Source organism: Pseudorca crassidens, chromosome 18 (genome assembly GCF_039906515.1).
Source record: "Pseudorca crassidens isolate mPseCra1 chromosome 18, mPseCra1.hap1, whole genome shotgun sequence".
Classification (NCBI taxonomy): domain Eukaryota; kingdom Metazoa; phylum Chordata; class Mammalia; order Artiodactyla; family Delphinidae; genus Pseudorca; species Pseudorca crassidens.
In genome coordinates, this window is record NC_090313.1 from 76,354,255 (window position 1) to 76,374,446 (window position 20,192).

Genomic DNA, 20,192 nt, shown 5'->3' on the forward strand with positions numbered 1-20,192 from the left:
AACACAGCAGTGGCACAGCTATGAAGTAAAGCGGATGGAATGACGTGGTTTCGTCCTTTGAGAATATTACACAAAAAGGGAAAAGGAGAAAAAGTCGCCTGTACGGATCAAAGAAGAAAGGAGGAAAGGAGGACGTCTGCTGGGCTGAGCAGGCGAATGTCCTCAAGATGCTCAAGACAGTTCTTTATCTGGAATCAGATGGCGCACTTTGCCCGTAGACATTCTTTACAAAACGGCATAGATACAAATCAACTGTTTCTGAGGACGAGAGGGTGTTTTTGTTGCCCAACACTGAAGAAGCTGAAGCAAAAAACCTTGAAGGACTGCAGAAACGTGGTCCTCAGCCACTGGCCAGCACGATTTATAGATGCAAGAAGCAGAGGCCAGACGGAGTGAAAATGCAGCTGCAGCGTTTCCCTGGGTTATCAAATAAGAAGCTCGCTTGGATTTTACTTTGGGAAGTCGCTGGGTCTCAAAAGCTCCAGGACAAAGAATATCTGTGATGTCGGTCAAAGAATGCAGCATGGTGGCCACCGGGCCTGCACACAGCCCAGCCAGACGTCTCTGCTATCGGGTGCTTTAGCATCTTTCACCTGCTGCAAGAAAGACCGAAAGATGCTGCCTGGATGGAACAGGCAGAGAGAGGGCTTGGTCTCCTGTGTCCTACATGTTTGCGATGGCGAAAAACGCACCTGGGCCGGAGCCCAGGGTTGCACATGACAAAAGTGCTTCCAGCAGGTTCCTGTCCTGTGTGCTTTTAAAAGCACATGCTTTCTGAGTAGGTAACACAGAGCCAGGAAGACAAAAGGTCTGGGTGAGTGACCAATGCCTTAATGAACAAAACAACTATCATTCGAGAAATACCTTGAATACCTAAAATTCATGACGATTTCTGACGAACTGGCAAAAAGAAATATATAGTAGAATTTGTATTTTTAAAATTTCATTAGTAATGAAAAGTTATATTTGTCAGTAAGTTAAACGAGTGCACGTAAAACTCTTGCCTAAATTTTACTTTTTAATTTAAATACCAAAACTTCAAGTTATTCATTTTCTATTACTAAATTAGATGTATAAGTAATATTGAAATAATTGTGTTTTACTTTCTCTGAAGCGTATATTCTTATAAACACTCTAAGTTTTTTGCAGAATATGTGCGTCTGGATTTGGTGACTGAATTGAAATACAAGGATAATATATGCTTATAAGGTTACTGTTTACTATTTTTTCAAACCGTAGTCTAATTACAGTCCCTATACCTTAAATATTTTAAAAATATTTAACTAAAATAAGCACGTGTAAATATTTCCTATAATTCATATTAAATCATTTTTATTTATTATTTTATTTATTTAATTTTGGCTGCGCTGGGTCTTCCTTGCTGCATGCAGGCTTTCTCTAGCTTTGGCGAGTGGGGGCTACTTTCTGTCGCGGTGCGCGGGCTTCTCACTGCGGTGGCTTCTCTTGTTGCAGAGCACGGGCTCTAGGCACGCGGGCTTCAGTAGTTGTGGCACATGGGCTCTAGAGCGCAGGCTCAGTAGTTGTGGCACACGGGCTTAGTTGCTCCGCGGCATGTGGGATCTTCCCGGACCAGGACTTAAACCTGTGTCCCCTGCATTGGCAGGCAGATTCTCAACCACTGCGCCACCAGGGAAGCCTCATATTAAATCTTAATATATCAGAAACCACAAATGTTTCAAGTTAACTTGCTTCCCAAAAGTTCTCACATTAAAGGTTCTTTTTTAAAATTTATTTATTTATATTTCTTTATTTTTGGCCGCGTTGGGTCTTCACTGCTGCATGCGGGCTTCCTCTAGTAGCGGCGAGCGGGGGCTACTCTTCGTTGCAGTGCGTGGGCTTCTCACTGCGGTGGCTTCTCTTGTTGCGAAGCACGGGCTCTAGGCACGCGGGCTTCAGTAGCTGTGGCTTGCGGGCTCTAGAGCGCAGGCTCAGTAGTTGTGGTGCACACGCTTAGTTGCTCTGCGGCATGTGGGATCTTCCCGGACCAGGACTCGAACCCATGTGCCCTGCATTGGCAGGTGGATTCTTAACCACTGCGCCACCAGGGAAGTCCTAAAGGTTCTTACAGTTGATCTTACAAATCGGTCACTTACTAGAAAGGTTGTAACTATATATCGCTATTTTAAAGAAAGCATTCTATGTGTCCATTCATGTAAAATAATAGTGACAACGAGCCTATTCAACTGAGTGCTTTGCTTGACCCTGTTCCTGTCTGCAGTCAATTCTGCAACAAGAGCAATCAGTTATTCAGGATGTATTTCAGAGAGTTTAGTGCTTACGGAAACTGTTGGTTGCTTCTTTATATGACTTGTACATTTTTGATAAGAAATTTAAGCGAATTTATATTATTTATATGTTATGTGTTCTTTATATTTATATATTATTTAATAATTATAAAATTATGTAATTGTTTAATATATATTAATATTATTTTATATATTAATTTAAGCAAATGAATCATCATTATATGAAATATAATCAAGAAAAAAAAGAAAAACTGTCTGAGGTTACAAGGTGAACTGTGAAACCCTTAAACTTGGCAACTAAGTTCTGTACATCGAGGCTTTTCTAGGTACAACCCAAAAGAAAGTAGAGAAAAATTGGATATAGAGATAAGACATCTGTCCTCCCTAGGATATTAATTTCAGATTTTTGTCATTTTGAAAATCATCTGAGTGTCACCACCGACTGACTTTAAAACAAATACATGTGTTAATTTGAATTTTTATAATAAATTCGTACTAATAAATATCTTCCGTTTTATATTTCGGTATTTTGCTTAACTTTTATTTTATTTTTTTAACATCTTTATTGGAGTATAATTGCTTTACAATGGTGTGTTACTTTCTGCTTTATAACAAAGTGAATCAGTTATACATATACATATGTTCCCATATCTCTTCCCTCTTGTGTCTCCTTCCCTCCCAGCCTCCCTATCCCACCCCTCCAGGCGGTCACAAAGCACCGAGCTGATCTCCCTGTGCTATGCGGCTGCTTCCCACTAGCTAGCTATTTTACATTTGGTAGTGTATATATGTCCATGCCACTCTCTCACTTCGTCACAGCTTACCCTTCTCCCTCCCCATATCCTCAAGTCCATTCTCTAGTAGGTCTGTGTCTTTATTTCCATCTTACCCCAGGTTCTTCATGACCTTTTTTTTTTTTCCTTAGATTCCATATATATGTGTTAGCATACGGTATTTGTTTTTCTCTTTCTGACTTACTTCACTCTGTATGAGAGACTCACTACAAATAACTCAGTTTCGTTTCTTTTTATGGCTGAGTAATATTCCATTGTATATATGTGCCACATCTTCTTTATCCATTCATCTGTCGATGGACACTTAGGTTGCTTCCATGTCCTGGCTATTGTAAGTAGAGCTGCAATGAACATTGTGGTACATGACTCTTTGAATTATGGTTTTTTCAGGGTATATGCCCAGTAGTGGGATTGCTGGGTCGTATGGTAATTCTATTTTTAGTTTTTTAAGGAACCTCCATACTGTTCTCCATAGTGGCTGTATCAATTTGCATTCCCACCAACAGTGCAAGAGGGTTCCCTTTTCTCCACACCCTCTCCAGCATTTATTGTTTGTAGATTTTTTGATGATGGCCATTCTGACCGGTGTGAGATGATATCTCATTGTAGTTTTGATTTGCATTTCTCTAATGATTAATGATGTTGAGCATTCTTTCATGTGTTTTTTGGCAATCTATAAACTCAAAATGGATTAAAGACCTAAATGTAAGGCCAGACACTATCAAACTCTTAGAGGAAAACACAGGCAGAACACTCTATGACATAAATCACAGCAAGACCCTTTTTGACCCATCTCCTAGAGAAATGGAAATAAAAACAAAAATAAACAAATGGGACCTAATGAAACTGAAAAGCTTTTGCTCAGCAAAGGAAACCATAAACAAGACGAAAAGACAACCCTCAGAATGGGAGAAAATATTTGCAAATGAAGCAACTGACAAAGGATTAATCTCCAAGATTTACAAGCAGCTCATGCAGCTCAGTATCAAAAAAACAAACAACCCAATCGAAAAATGGGCAGAAGACCTAGAGACATTTCTCCAAAGAAGATATACTTAACTTTTTAGTTTAGGCATGGGATTCCATGGCTTTAAAACATCACGGTAATCACGTGTTCAAGAAAACCGGGTCCTGCGTTCCCCTTGCTTATACCCTTCCCATGGCTCTGGCGGCTGAAACCCTAGTCCCCTGGGCTGGCTCACAGACCCCCGAGGGACCGAGTGACGTGGGCCCTGCTGCCGCCTAGAAGACTCTGCCCGCACCTCGGAGGCACGGGCCAGACCAGGCGGGCCCCCTTGGCCTTCCCACCAGACCTCTCTGCAGCCAGCAGGGCTCCTTCCCCAGACCTCCATCTGGGTGGCCGTGTGTACTGTTTTTATTTGGGTCTCGGTAAGTGTCATCCTGGGAGGCTTTCCTGCCCACTCCAGCCCGGCCAGTCATGCCCCAGGACAGAGCTCTGCCTCACTTTCCTCATTTTCTCCTGTTCGTTCACGTGTTGCGTCTGTTACCTTCACGGGACCACGTGAGACCCGGCACAGTGGGAAACTGTCTCTCTTGCTCCGAGCTGCGCCCTGGCCTGGCCCGCCCTCGCTTCCGACGCGGCCCCAATTAAGACATCACTGGTTCTATTTGCTATGAAGCCAACGTGGTGACTCATCGGCAAGTGTGAACCCCCAGTTACCACCACCGACCTCGCCCTGAACCGATCCTAGTTACTAGAGAGAGAATAAACCCTGAACATCCCTTTTTCCACTGCCTTGTTAGGAAGACTTTGCTGGGCTCCCTGAGTGGCTGAAAACCGAGGCCGCATGGTTAGCAGTCATTCCTGTGTCCTGTGTCCTGGCCCAGGGAAGAATTTACTATCATGAGACACAAATAAATCTATCGCTAAATGCAGTGATGCCCGCTACGGTGACCATCTCCTAGCTGTAACTTTTACATGTTCTCCAAGTTCTTCTCAACCACAAGGCCAATGATGTCCTATTCACCTGTGACCACATGGGCCTAGACTGGCCTTCCAAGTGCCAGCCAGCTACAGAGATGGGGGCCACCTCACCTGACACCACCGACCACACCTGGGACCCAGGCGATGTGTTCCGAGTAAGTGTCGGGCAGAAGCAGACATCGACCGTGAATGCAAAATGTGTGGCAGGACGCCTCGACTTCTCCTTCCCTCCGACAGTCCAGTACGACCAGGGGAACCAGTAACTCGTGCACGCACTCCAAAAAGCACTCTGTGCCCGTACTTTCAGGGTGTCGCAAAGTCTACACTTCTTTCCTCGGCCTCCCCAAACTGAGGAATGAAACAGGCCAGAGGATCTGGTTCGTCCTGGAAGTCATCTCATTGTGACTCAGTTTCAAAGCAGGTGTTCCTGGTCACCCATTTTCGGCCAGCTGGGATGTTTTGCTCCCCTCCCAGCTGTAGCGAAGACAGGGAAGACAAACAACTCACCGGTGATGAAAGAAAAGCAATTAGCCGAGATCTTCTAAGAATCTCCCAAAGAACGAATCCCTGCTTGGAATGTAAAACACCACTATTCAAATTATGTGACCTATACAACAAAAACAAAAATTTCAAGTCTACCTCTGATTGTTTCTATTGTTGATCAAATAGCTTAAATAAAATCAACTTTCAAAAAAGAAGGATTAAAATATTTCATGTTAGTTTAAAAGGGACGCAGTGAGCCATCAGCGCTAGTTACTTACTGACATTAACTTCATGTAAAAATGACTTTATCTGCCAACTTTTGGCAGAGAAAGTTGACACTGAGCTAACTTAAGTCATAATCCAAAAAATAAATGTATTCAAGTCATCCGAGAAATAGGATGAGGACTGTTGCCAGCAAACCACTGACCAACGCTGAACCTGTCACCTCCCTACACTGCAAGGAAACAGAGTTCCTTCCCGGCCCTCTCCAGGCGTCCTGTAAAGAGGCTGTCATCGTTCATCAAGCCGTGGGCAGTGGCCGGGCTCTGGGCAGATTCTAGAACAGCTAACACACCACTCAAAGGTGGATGAGAAATCCTTTTCTTGTTTCAAAACGAACGACACATGGTATTCAGAAAAGTTGTTTTAATTATTAAACACCAGGCCGTAACCACCACAAAAGGCCCTCAGGATAGAACATCTGTAAAATAACAGCCGATTATTTTTAGTCGACGCGGCAGCTTAGGTGTTCAGTAATCAAATGCTAATTAGGCCTCTCTCCTCCTTAAGAGTTTATTCCCTCATCCTTCCCCTCCTGTGCCCAGGATGCAGACAGTCCCCAGAAACCCTCACTTGGGTAATCCCACCAGCCCTCCTGTCATCTCGCTCTCTTTGTCCCACGAATGCATTTCCTCACCTGTCCTGAGATTTCCCTGGTCTCGCCTGGGAGTGTTGCTGACTCCCCAGGTGGTGGTTTTCCTGAGGAGGCTCCTTGGTCTCTAAACTAAAATATTTGCCGGACTTAGGCCTTGCCCAAGGTTCTTCCCCACGCGGGATTAAACACACTCAGGTTCTTTTATAGACGCGCTGATCCCCAGTAAGGTGATGCTGGCTGGAAATCACTTTCTCAACAAGTCTGTTCCATGTTCTTTCTATATTTAGGGCCCTAAAGCCACCAGCACCACGACTCTCTGGCTCCTGCAGAGCTCTGCTCAAGACCCCATCAGGCTGGCCAACGGCAGGCCCCGGTGTGCGGCCTCTGATGGGGCTCCCGCCCCCAGGCGGGCACCCCTCCTGGCCTCCAGGGCTCCGCCGCTTTCCGGGGACTCTAATGTAGGTCAGATTGTTAATGGAAACACCTGGGTGATCGTCAGTATCTTGGCTTCTTGGAAAGAGGCCTGGACTTCAGAGATGGGGTCCAGCCCCTGTTTAGTTGGGCCACCTGGGCAGGTGAGTCCACCTCCCAAAGGCCAAGCTCCCCCCTCTGCACAGGAGGAGACTGTCATTCGCTGCCCACGGTGATGATGAGAAAAATCTAATTCTGTTAAGCCCATGGCATTAGAAACAAGCAAGGGGGCACTTCCAGAGATTAAAAGACTTAGAAACACAGCCCAGAACATTACGTGTGGACCTCGCCTAGATCCTAAAACAAATCTAATGAAACCCTAAAGAGACAGGGCTGAGATGATCCAGAAGATCTCTTCACGGACTGAGTATCAGTCGATACAGAGGAACGATGGTTAATTATTAGATGTGATAACAGGCCCTGGAGTTACAGTGTTTCTATGTCACAACACAAGCAAGGATAAGATGTATTAGTTATAGACATGTTATAATGTAAGATATTTAGAGCTACATGTTGAAGTATGTAAGGGTGAAATGCTGTCACGTCTGGGATTTGCAAAGAAAAAATAGGGGTGAGGAATTCCCCAGTGGTCCAGTGGCTAATTAGGGCTCTGAGCTGCCATGGCAGGGGGCCCGGGTTCAATCGCTGGTCGGGGAGCTAAGGTCATCCTGCAAGCTACGAGCATGGCCCACCCCACCCCCCCAAAAAATAGGGGCAAAAAGGGGCTAGATGAAGCAACTGTGGCAAAATCTTGGTAAGTGTTGAATCCGGGCAATGAGTACACAGCAATTCGTCGTCCTAGTCTCTCTACTCTCATGTATGTTGAATATTTGAATAATTTAGAAAACTTGAAAAATGAATGTACTAAGGGAAGCCCAGGCAGATGTCAGGATAGTGGGAGAAGTCAGAAACGAGGGGGCAATGTCAGTGTGTCTGGAGAGGAAGCATTTGTCCTCAGGTCTGGGTCCCTCCAGGACAGGGATCTGACTCCTTTGTCCAAGTCCTCTGGGAAAACCATGTGTGTTCAAAGGGCCAGCGAAACTGAATTGATTCTGCTTCTAAGTTAGAGACAGAGGGGTGTTAACGCTTTCGGAAAGCCTACATATGCTATAGATTTAACATGTATTATTTCATTTAAACCTCAAATCAAATTGAGGATAAGACAACTAAAGTTCAGAGACGTTAGTAACTCAGCCAAGGTCACACAGCTCAGTGAGTGGCAGGGCTTGGAGCTCAATTCAGGTCTGTCTCTACAGTCTCTGCTCTGGCCTCAGCTTCATGACACATCGATGGAAAAAATGCAGCTGGAAGTGAAATAAATCTTAAGCAGGTGTTGGAGGCAGACATTTGCCACCTGGCCTGGAGAGGTTCGCTAAACTGATGCCATAGTTTCCTAAACTTTTAGCTAATAAAATGACTAATAGGTATTTTAGAGGAAAAAAGTGGGAGAAGGGGTGGGAGGGAAACAAAAGGAAGACAGAGCTCACACCCTATACTTTGAGAAAAAAAGTATTCTTCCTGAAATGACATAAGGCTTATATTGGAGAAATGTATCTCCTGTTTTGAGCCTTGCTTATACTCATCTTTGACTCAGCAGTTGTACCAATTTTGACTTGGAGATATGGTGATACCAACACTATTTTAAACATCAAAGGATTTCTGTTTAAAGACCAAAGCGTAATGGATTTTTTTTTTTTTTTTTTTTTTGCGGTACACGGGCCTCTCACTGTCGTGGCCTCTCCCGTTGCGGAGCACAGGCTCCGGAGGCACAGGCTCAGCGGCCACGGCTCTCGGGCCCAGCCTTTCCGCGGCATGTGGGATCCTCCCGGACCAGGGCACGAACCCGCGTCCCCTGCATCGGCAGGCGGACTCTCAACCGCTGCGCCACCGGGGAAGCCCCCAAGACCAAAGCATAATGGATATTTTTTAGTTGAGTACACACTCAAAATGTATTGGGAAGTTTTTGTGTTTTCTTTTTTTAATTTATTTTTAATTATTTATTTTTGGCTGTGGTGGGTCTTCGTTGCTGCGTGCAGGCTTCTCTCTAGTTGCGGCGAGCAGGGGCTACTCTTCATTGTGGTGCGAGGGCGTCTCATTGCGGTGGCTTCTCTTGTTGCGGAGCACGGGCTCAAGGCGCGTGGGCCCCAGTGATTGTGGCATGCAGGCTCAGTAGTTGTGGCTCGTGGGCTCAGTAGTTGTGGTGCATGGGCTTAGTTGCTCCACGGCATGTGACATCTTCCCGGACGAGGGCTCGAACCTGTGTCCCCTGCATTGGCGGGCGGATTCTTAACCACTGAGCCACCAGGGAAGCCCTGTGTTTTCTTTTTAATGTAATTGGTTTCAAAAGAGCCTGGGAGAGTACAGCCTGGTCGGGGGGAGTGGACAAGCTTTCCTTTGTCTGAAAATCTTGCTGATGTGTTTCAGGCTCTGACTCTGGTTGTTGGCAGGTAACACTCCATGAGGAGGCCTGGATCGTCAGTGAGGACAGCGCCCTGGCTGTGTGGAGTAGCCTTGATGGAATGGAAGCTGGGTGGACACGGGCCGTGGCCCAGACGGAGGAGCGGATCAGATTCCTCTGGAATTCCCGAGAGGTGGGTGGCCGTCTAGACTTCCCCGTGAGTGCTGGCTCAGGCCGGGGGGCAGGGAGCCTGTGCTTCAATGTTCACAAAGGACAGAAAACCACACGGGGGATGCAGTGATGGCTCACGGCCCGGGGAGGACCAGCCGCACGGCTTCCTTTGCCCAGGGCTCAGCATAAGCTGTACTCGGGGAAAGCACTTAAGCGAAAGGGAATCCCACTGCCTTGCTGGCCCAAGGCAGGGGCAGCAACCAGAACTCTTGACCTTGAAACTGGAGAAAATCAGCGCAGGGCCCACCCCACTCCCCTCCCACCAACGATGATGAGCAGAAGGAAGGTCTAGAACAAGACAAGGGTCTCCTTGCTGTTTATCCAGACTAAGCATAACTGGGAAACTAGGTGTTTCCATCAAATACATTCAACCTTTTTTCTCGCTTTGATGAAACACCTAAAAGACCAGGACACCCCCTACCACACACCAAGGAAGAAAAGAAGTTTAAGGGGAAAAAATTAGTTTGTCATTTACATGACATTTTAGGCATTTGTGTGAATTATGTTTGTAAAGTAAGTGAGCATCGGTAGATTTTCTTCCAGCAGGAAAAAAAAAAAAAAAAAAGAATGAGCTACACGTTGGGCATAAAGAGGGATGAACAACAAGGTCCTACTGTATAGCACAGGGAACTATAGTCAATATCCTGAGAGAGACCATAATGGAAAATATAAAAAAGAATGGATGTATACGTATAACTGAGTCACTTTGCTGTACAGCAGAAATTAACACGACGCTGTAAATCAACTGTGCTTCAATTAAAAACAAAAAAAAAGCAGTAAAGAGGGAAAAAATATTACCAAATATTGAAACAAGGAATTCTTCCGCTTACCTCCTCATTTTTCAGATGGTACAAAGTGATGGTGTGCATGACAGACTCTGCTCCACAGACGGAACAGTAGGGCTGTCTCTTGGGAAAGATCACTGGGAAGATGGTTTGGGGAAAGGTATTCTCAACGATCTAAATATCACTAAGTTTCTAGCATCTCTAAGCTACACACACTCCACAGCAAGAAAAGTGTTCCACCCGGAAAAACCAAACTAAAAATCAAAAAGACCCATTTTTGTTCATTCCCTTGGTATTTCTTACTTGATGATATTTTCTAGATATCGAATTCCCCTTCTCATTATCAGCTTGTTTTCTCTAAGTCGTGAGAACAGGCTGATTTATGCCCAAATGACACAGGTTACTGGAAGCCGATTTACTCATGAGAAAGGGCAGAAGCCGGTTTGTGAGATTTTAAGGGTTATCAAAATCGTGAAAAAGTTTGGGGGCTTAGATAAGATCACTACAATGTTCAAGTATTTTACTGAATGAATGAAGGGCACACAGGGACACTTAAGCATCTCCAGCTACCATTTCAAAATGGTCATTGGGCACAAGGGGGTTTTAGGATTCATGCATAAAGATTTTGGTTCTATTTCTTGTGAGTACGTTCCTGAGGAAAACGCCGGACTATTTGCCAGCCACCTGGATCGGGGTTTTAAGACTTGGCAGGCTGTCCTCGAGGGGCCCTCGGGAAGGGCGTCAGAGCTGAGCTGAGGAACAGCGGTGGTCAGGGAGGCAGGATGCCAGGTACTGGGGCAGTGGGAGTTGGGAGGACCAGCTCCAGGCCTGTGCATCTCTGCACAGATAGGACCACCTCCCCATCTGTGCTTCCACGTGAGCTCTACTCTCAAGCCACGAGATGAAGGGCCCTGTCACTAGAGGCCAAGCGATGGCCTGTATCCCTCTGTGGCCACTTTCAACAGGAGCAAATGCCCCGGGGCACCAGGTGCACGGACGCTGCAGGCTCACCCTCCTCTCTTCACTGGACTTCGGCGTTTTCCGCTCAGTCAACAGATATTTACAGAGCTTCCCCTATGTGCCAGACTGACAGTGGGAGGGAGACGCACGGATGAACCCAAACACCTGACGGGGTGGGGACTCGGGCACGGGGAGCTGAGAGAAGAGACAGAACACTCAGGGTCTCTCAAAGAGGGAGTCAGTGCCTGAATCTCCGGAAGGAAGGACAGCGCTGCGGAAATCTCTGCCCGCGCTCCTGCGCTGGCCACCCCTCCCCCAGCCCGCAGCAGCTCCGGAGCAGCTCAGGAATCCAAGCAGGCGATGAAGGAACAATTGTGAGGGCAGAGTCTTCTCCCAAAGAGAGCAGCTGCCTCCCCAGGCTGCACATGGACCACCCAGGAGATCTGGGGGACGCTAGGAGGGAGAAGGCAGACGTGCGTGCGGGGAGGTGGCACTGAGGATGGTGGGAGGCCTGGGGCCCCTGAACTATCTTCCTAGGAGCACAGAAGTGAGGCCAGATCCTGGGACAGAGAGAAAGGAGGCCGTGACCCCTCGAGGACCTCCTGCACCCAGCCGCTCACAGACACTCCCATCGACTCCCACCGTCGCAGGTGTACAGAGCGCCCACAGAAGAGATCCCAGAACGCAGAAGGCAGGAGACCACGTTTAAACTCTAGCTGTCTTCTGATCCATCTGAACGTGTAGAAGTGAATTTTGAACAGGATAAGGGCATTTAGAAATTACATTCTTTTTGAATCTGCAAAAGAACGTGTGTGTGTGTATATATATACACACGTAGGTGTAACTGAATCACTCTGCTGTACACCTGAAACTAACACACATTGTAAATCAACGACACCTCAATAAAAAAATAAATATTTTTTAAAAATTACATTTTTTTAAATCAACCGCAAGCTCTCTCAAGGCTGACAGTCCACGACACCCTTCAGCGTCACGACCCTTCTTCCAGACTGAAGCCCGGCCCCCGACGTTGTGCTGGTCTTCACGGGTCAACGTGCCGTCACACGCCTTGTTCCATTAAAACCCTAACACAACATGCCCCCCACCAGCCGGCCATTCACCTTCTTCTAGAACAGATGAGGACAGTCTCGTTATAGGAAATCTCTCACCCAAGGCCGTGTGGGTCATCAGGACCAGAATTCAAACGCGGGCTCTGAGCTCTGTGGACGCACGCGGTCCTTCCCTCCACACGTCCGACTCAAGCCTTTGCCCAGGCGTCTGCCGCAAACACGCCCTCATCCTTTCTGTCCGTTACCATCTGCCCGTCCTCAAAGCCCATCCTGTCATCGAGAAAGGCTTCCCGATGTCTAATGGGGAGAAGAGCCCTGCTCACCCTTAGCCTGTGTGGCCCGTGTAACCGTTACACACAGACCCCCTTAAAGCCCGGCCCCGCCCACCCCAGTCCTGACTTCAAGCTTCAGGCGGTGACCCTGTCCCGTTGATAGATAACTACTCACAACAACAAGCACAGCTGCCATACAGTGTATACTAATGGACTCAGTAAAATTAAGTCATAAGCACACACAGAAGCCACAACTTCAACTCCATACTCTTCAACCCCTTTCCTAAAATATCTAGTCATTTGAGATAATATTCCAAATACTTCTCAAAATGTTTGGATTGTCTTTCCTAAAAGCAAAATAGAACAAACAAAATGCTTTGTTTTCACTGCTTTGAAAGATGTACAACAGAACAGAAACAAAACAGAACATAAATACAACAGAAGTATTCAACCTCTAGACTTTTGTTTCTTGAGCAGTTGGCTACAGGGTTCCTTCTAAGCACGGAGAGGAAAGTCGTGCTCATAATTTCCCAGACATTCATGTCCCTAAGGCAGTAGAAGTCTCCTTACTACCCTGCAAATTCTCCTTGGGCCCAGGTCAATTTTCTTCGGTAAATTTTAACCGAATGCAATCTGATAACATTTTAACATATGCGATTAAACAAAACCTACTCACGTGCCCAGCAGTTAGGTGTGGGGGGAGGAAGCTGAGGCTCTATGAGAAAGAAGGCGGGTCGGGAGCCCTTGCGTCCCTGGACCAGCCAGTAGGTCACGTGATGCTTTCTCAGCACCAGCAGCAAAAAAAAAAATTCATTAAAAACAAAACAAACCCCGGGTATACCCGAAATGAACTGTAACCAAACCTACACGAGTAACACGCATTCTTCAGCCAGCAAACCTTCAGGGCAGATACACTTTAGTGTCAGAATTGGGCCTGGTTTTTAAACACTCTGCTAATGCTGCCAACACAGAACTTCCCCTGAGATCACAGCGCTACTATTTCTATTTTCCACGCGTGGGTTGTTTTCCCATGTCCAGACCCCACATAAACCCCCATCTCACCCAGGGGCAGACCCAGGGACCCAAAAGTCAGATTTCACGTTGCCCCTGAGAGGGCGAGATCTACACCTCACGCAGCCCATCTCACGCTGCACACCAAGAAGTGGGAAGGAAACCCGGGAACGAAAGGCGGGAAAAAGGAGAGGGGATCCTCAGGGCATCGGCCCGGGGCTGCCCACCTCTTTCCGTTACTGTCCCGCAGCATCGCTCTTCCCATCACTCTGGACTTCCTTTCCAGCTCCTGCACCTCCTCCAGAAGTGTTTTCTTGCAGGTGTGCTTGGCCCTGTGTCACAAGGAAGAGACAAGAAGGACATGACACGTGAACTTTACACAGCCTTGAAGATGAGCTGCTCCCTTCGTGGGCCACATCTCACGCCCGCTGACCCGGGCCCAGGCCTGGGGACATGGAACATTCACTGTCCCCGTGCATGGCAAGGGCTCCACCTCCGCAACCTGGGAAGCACCCCAAGTCCTTGCAGAACAGACTCGGGCCGTGAGGGTCAGAAGCTGCCCCCCTAAAGAGCATCGCCTGTCACTGCAGAGCTGGCTGAGGCCTCCTGCGTCCAGACAGAAGCCCGGGGTACCTGGAGAGTCGTGGGTCAATCTCTAAAGCTTTTCACTGCAGGACCAAAAAACCCAGAAGATGCTTTAATCCTCACCCTAGTGGATGCATGTGGGTCCCTCGGGCTGTGCCCTGACAGTGAGATCAGGAGCCTGGGGGGGCGGGCAGGGGCGGGGTAACAGTCTTCTCTCTCCTTTTAGGGTGAAAAGAGCCACTGTTGCAGCAGGACTGGGAATTATGATGCCAGAGTTCACAGTCATCGTGCCGAACCCTTGACCTGAAATTTGGGTCAACACACATATCTGGACACAGATCTCCTTTCTTCCCTTGCAGAGACTTACCATCAGGGCCCATGTCTGCAGGCCTCGGCGGCGTGAAACAAGGGATGGGGTAACAAAACGGTCTGGCCTTTCCAGCCGTGTAAACTGCAGACGGGCCCCGCTTCCTGACCCGCAGGAAGAGTTACCTGCACCCTTTCCTGATTAAACTAAGAAATACCTTAACAATGTTCCAATAAGTGTCCGATTGCAAAGGTCTTCCTAAAATTGAGCTTAAACAGAGAGGAGCTGGTTGGAAACTATACAGGGGAAGAAAGGGCATTTAAGGAGACACAGGTTAGAAATGGGAAAAGAAAAACTATAAAAAGCAAGAGGGCCCTAACGAAGCAGCCCAGGGCAGCGTTCCTTCTTCTGAAAAGCTTGTTCGTTTCCGTACAAATGCATGTGGGGAGCCCACCAAGTAGCCGGACTCAGAGACAGAATCAGAACAAAACTGAGCGCATCTTCAAGGACGTGGGACAGTGAGATGGAACACTCTGGAGACGTGAGCTGTTCCACGGAAACACGTACTGCCGTCTGGCCTCCACCTTCAAGGAAAGGAAGTCTGTGAAGACAGCGCCCGGTCATCTGCTGACACCCCAAGTTCATCTCCGAGGGAGAATCGGGGCTGAGACTCTGTATATGGTCCGTCATTAATTTCCCCGGAGGAAACAAGAGAAATGAACCACACAGGTTTTCACACATAATTCCTTAGCCACACCAAGCAATGTCCTGAGACTCCGGGGTGTAAAATACTGCAGTTCAAAGCGGAGATGGCGGCATTTTCATCGAAACAAGAAATGAGAAAACGTTTAACTTTTTGCTGGAAAGGAGACAGTCAAAAAGAATGTGACAGTTGATACCGTTCAATATGAATGAACACGCTGGGCCCAAACTTTACCTTTGAACTCACGGGTTTCTGGGGCTGTGTGGATAAAAGCCAGCTGCGTAAACAGCCAGCCCCACTCCACGGGTTCACGCCAGATACGTGGGTCCCGTGGAGCATGTCGGGTTCGTCCTAGAGATGAGCTTTCTCGCTTACTGTTTCAGGACTGTCCTCACTCCATCATCCTCCCTTGCTCTGCACCCTCCTGCCCACAGAGCAAGCAGGGTTCACTAACCCCTAGACCAGCCCCCAGTGTTCTCCTCTGGGCTGGGGGCTAGGGGGAAGGGTGACACAAAGAAGTAGGCTTGGAACAGGAAGCCTGGACCACAGGGCGCAGAGCACACTGGAAACGTCCAGCCTGGGCCAAGAGCAAAGAGAGCCTGACCCACTGTGCTGGAGCTGCCGGTTTCCACTCATTCACAAAACTGCCTGAGAGGGAAATAATTTCAGTATCTTGATGCTCCTGGGCGTTGTTCACGTTCCCAGTGGATGAAAATGCACCCATATCCAAGATGGATACCACCCAATTTTATAGTGTCAATATTTCCACTAGGCTAGTTCCCGTGAGCCAGCCTGGGAGCTTAACCAGTGTGAGAACACAGTTAGTCCTTCTGCATGAAGCACTGCTGTACATACAGGTGACGCTAGCAATTTAAAACCATTTTCTCGGGCTTCCCCGGTGGCGCAGAGGTTAAGAATCCGCCTGCCAGTGCAGGGGACACGGGTTCGAGCCCTGGTCCGGGAAGATCCCACATGCCGCGGAGCAACTGAGCCCGTGCACCACAACTACGGAAGCCCATGCGCCTACAGCCCGTGCTCCACAAGAGAGGCCACCGCAGTGAGAAGCCCGCGCACCGCAACTTAGAGCAGCCCCCCGCTCGCCGCAACTAGAGAAAGCCACACGCAGCAACGAAGACCCAACGCAGCCAAAAATAAATAATAAATTAATTAAAAAAAAATAAAATGGAATAAAACCATTTTCTCAAGAAACTTTACCCAATAAGGCCTTACTTAAAGAAATGATTCTAAGACCTCCCCTGTCAAAGTCTGCGTATGAATGGACTAAAATCTAATACTTATAGGTTTCAAAGGCCAGGCTCTAAGCGTTAGCCACTGGCATGGAAACTGGATCTCTCCCATTACCTGTGGACAGCTGGTTCCCAGGGGTCCAGGACTGCTCACCCAACCCCACGTCAGGAGGCCAGGTGATCACGGAAGGCTCAGGTAGGGGCACTTAGCCCCTGTAAGGGAGTGTGGTGACCCACAGCGAGCCTTCAGATAGAACAGGAGTATCTCCAGGTTATTGGGGATTTTTGAAATAAATAAGTCGGCTTAGAATCTTGCACTCTTCATCTCCTTGTTTCTGAAACTTTTTTCCTGGACTCTTTCTTTCTTTTCTTACGGAAGGAAAGCAAGTCAGAAGGAAATAGTAAATTCTAAGTGGGGATGAAAATATAAATGCAATGTGCTTCAAAGAAATCAGTCCAGTTAGAAAGTATTAAAAAAAAAAATCAAGGCCCCCCTTGTACACAGGAATTTCTTATTACCTTTTATTTCCATTGAACTGCCTATCTGGGATTATAATAAGGAAATGAAGTCATTCTGGACTTGCTGAATGCATCGTGTGCTGACTGGTAAGGTACCAGAGATACAGCTAGACAAGCGGAGATGGGTTCCTAAGTTCCGTGGCCTTGAGCTTTGTATTATTTTTATAAAGCAACATAAATGAATTTCTCCTCAATGAGCGTAAGTACATGGCAGCTTACCTAAAAATGCTGTCATAGGTCAACATTTTGGAAGCACGTAAGCTAAAGGATATTAAAATAGTTCTGGGCAATTTAAACTTCATGCGTGTAATAAAAATATTCATTAGCCAGGTATCACATACAATCAATCAGTTATTTTAATAAAAGATGCGTTAGTTTGGTCCCTCATGAAAATTCTGGTTAACAGGATAACAGAGGAGGTATTATACGGTGTCCAAATCTGACTTAAGATAGACTAATAATGGATCTTCATCAGAAACTCCATAGACTTCATGGAAAAAATGACCGAGTTACCTCATGCTGTTTTTTTTTCTTTACTGTTAACAATGCAGGTCCTGAAATGGGAGAGAGACTGGACAAAGAAAAGGGAAAATGCAGGAAGACAGAGCAAACCAGAGCATACAGAAATATATGTGAAAGGGCAGGCCTGCCTTGGGCTGGAATTTAAAAGCTCTTTCCAAATAGAGTTAGCCACCAAAATTCAAAACAAAACCAAAAAGCCTTAAGACTGGTTCAAGGTGGACTTTCCCTGGCGGTCCAGTGGTTAAGACTCTGCGCTCCAAACGCAGGGGACCCGGGTTCTGATCCCTGGTCGGGGAACCAGACCCCGCATGCTGCAACTGAAGAGCCTGCACGTGGCAATGAAGATCCCGCGTGCCGCATCTAAGACCCGGAGCAACTGAATAAATAAATATTTAAAAAAAAAAAAAAAAAAGATCGGTCCAAGGTAAGATGAAAGAACCATCGCAAATCTACAGAAGGTTCCGGATGCTGCCCCAAGCTGACTCACCACAGCCACGTTGTCCAGCTACTCCCCGACTCCCCACCACGTAACTCAAACTCTTCTCTCAAGTCCAAGGTGCGGCCTAGCACATCGCGTGTCAAGAAACATTCCAAAATTTGCACCAAATAATGGGCGATTTTCTGGAAAACCAGGATGAATATTTGTGTTCAGTGTGCCAGAAGGAAAAATGGGACACATTTTATAAAGCTGAAGAAGGAGAAATGACAGTCGAGTATCGTGGTCTCATCAGAGGTAAGCAACTCATAGTACGCTTTCCTTCTTGGGAGAAGCCTCTGATTTTCCTTGACTCAACAAGAAATATTTCAGGCTGGGAGTATGACAGGAAGTAAAACATGGGCCCCGTGATCAGAGGGAACATGTCCAAAGAAACGGGCCCAATTCCTGTTTTTGAGGAGAGGGCTAAGTATAGTGTAGACGTTAACTGTATGTTATAAATTGGGCATATACTTTGGGCAGACACTGCAGGTGCGATGAGACCATATACCCTGCTCCTACCTGGCTGGCGAGCTCCTTGGAAAGGAAATGACTTTTACTCTTTCCAGATGGCAGAGCTGGAAGCGGTGTCATTTGATGTATCCTTGCTAAAATGTAAACAGCACTAATTTTACAGTGCCAGGAAAAACCAAAAACAACTCCTGTTGGAGGGAATAGATAATTTGCTTCATGGCGACTGGGAACTGCTACTTGGAATGTATTGGAAAAGATCCAGAAAGCAGATGAAGAGGCAGAGACACACTCTCTGAAATGGCAGAAAGATACTTCTGCCGGCATCTCCCTTGGCAATTATCTCGATCTCAACCAAAACTGTTTTTCATGACATTAATTTAACAGTTGAATTAAAATAGGCCGAGAATGATTTCTAATCAAATCACTGTGCTCAACCCCTGTACACTGAAAAGTGATCTGACGTAACCAACACCACGTTCTATTAACCTGAAACTAACTTGATAATCTTGCAAAATTGAAGAAATTTGGCAAAGGTAACTATACTGTGCCGCAACTGGGCTATGTGACGAGAGCAAATCCTAGAACTAACATTTTCTTCCAGTTCATTTATTAGATTAAGAAAACATCTTTCCTGGGCATTATAACTTCATTTCCAAGGATTCTGATCCTGCTACTTCAAGAACACAGTTTTAGCAGATACCATGGAAGCAGTGGTAAATCAAGGCATTTAAGAAATTAGAGTTATTTAATGTTCACTAACAGTTGTCAAACTTAGTGAAGAGAAGAAAAAAAAAACCACCTAAAACATGTGCTATAAAATTCTCTCTGTCCCCTTCCCTCTCTGCATTAGGTATCATCGGTTGTCAAGATAATGCCAAGATGAAGATTTTTTCCAAAAACATCCTTAACTGTCAGGCAAGAACAATTCTCACTGAGTATGGGAGGAAGGGAGAGAGAGAAATGAAATCTGATGTCTTTTCCTGGAAGGTTTGGAATGAAGTCTCAACTCTCTACCTCAGGGGCCCCAAATAATTATGCTTTGCCCAAAGTAAAGCCAGTCCAGGAGTTGCAATTTTCAGGGAAGTTGGCAACTGTAGGAGGTATCATCAGGCCTACCCCAAATAAAAATCGATATGACCTCATTTTGGAGTATTCCATCTTTTCCTCGCAGATGAAATACAATTTACATTATCTTGGAACTCAGTAGCTTTTTTTTTTTTTTTACATTGTACATAAGATACTTAGGAGATGATATATTTTGAAACGTATAAACGAAAATCGAGCATGAATTATTTTCTATCGAACCTATGTTATAATTTCATCCTTGTGATTAATCTTCTCATAGACTTGTAAATGGACACTTCAGAAGAATGATATTTGAAGGATTCCTACTGGGAATTATTTGGAGAAATGAAGAACACTTGATTCCAGTATTTGGTGATTTGAAATGACTTCCATAAACATACAATTTCCCTTAAAGCATGGGGTTTAAAGCCAGGTTCTATCTGTGATCACAGAGCACTGATTTTTAGATAGAAGGAGAAATGAATTTTGAGTTATGTTCCTTAAACCTGATGGAATTTCTAAACTTAGAAATTCTCCCCTATAATCGTGTACAAGCAACATCTCTCCTGACCTTCACACAGCCTGACTCCTTTTTGACTATATTCTCATATTAAGGTGAAGCACAGGTTAAAAGAAAAAAAAAAAAAAAAAAAAGACACAACCCCAAATCCTTTATATCCGTTTCTGGCAGGTGGCAGGAGACGTGTTTCTTCAGAAGTCCCACAGCATCTAAT

The 20,192-nt window shown here is 46.2% G+C and overlaps 1 protein-coding gene across 2 annotated transcripts in view; it reads right to left on the reverse strand.

Annotated features, from left to right (window-relative positions):
- ATP8A2 (ATPase phospholipid transporting 8A2) overlaps positions 1–20,192 on the reverse strand; it is a 526,913-nt gene that overhangs the window by 33,540 nt on the left and 473,181 nt on the right. For both annotated transcript variants that reach the window (XM_067713702.1, XM_067713701.1), the window contains exon 35: positions 13,789–13,893. In XM_067713702.1, coding sequence (XP_067569803.1) covers positions 13,789–13,893 — 105 coding nt within the window. The remainder of the gene's footprint in view (positions 1–13,788; positions 13,894–20,192) is intronic.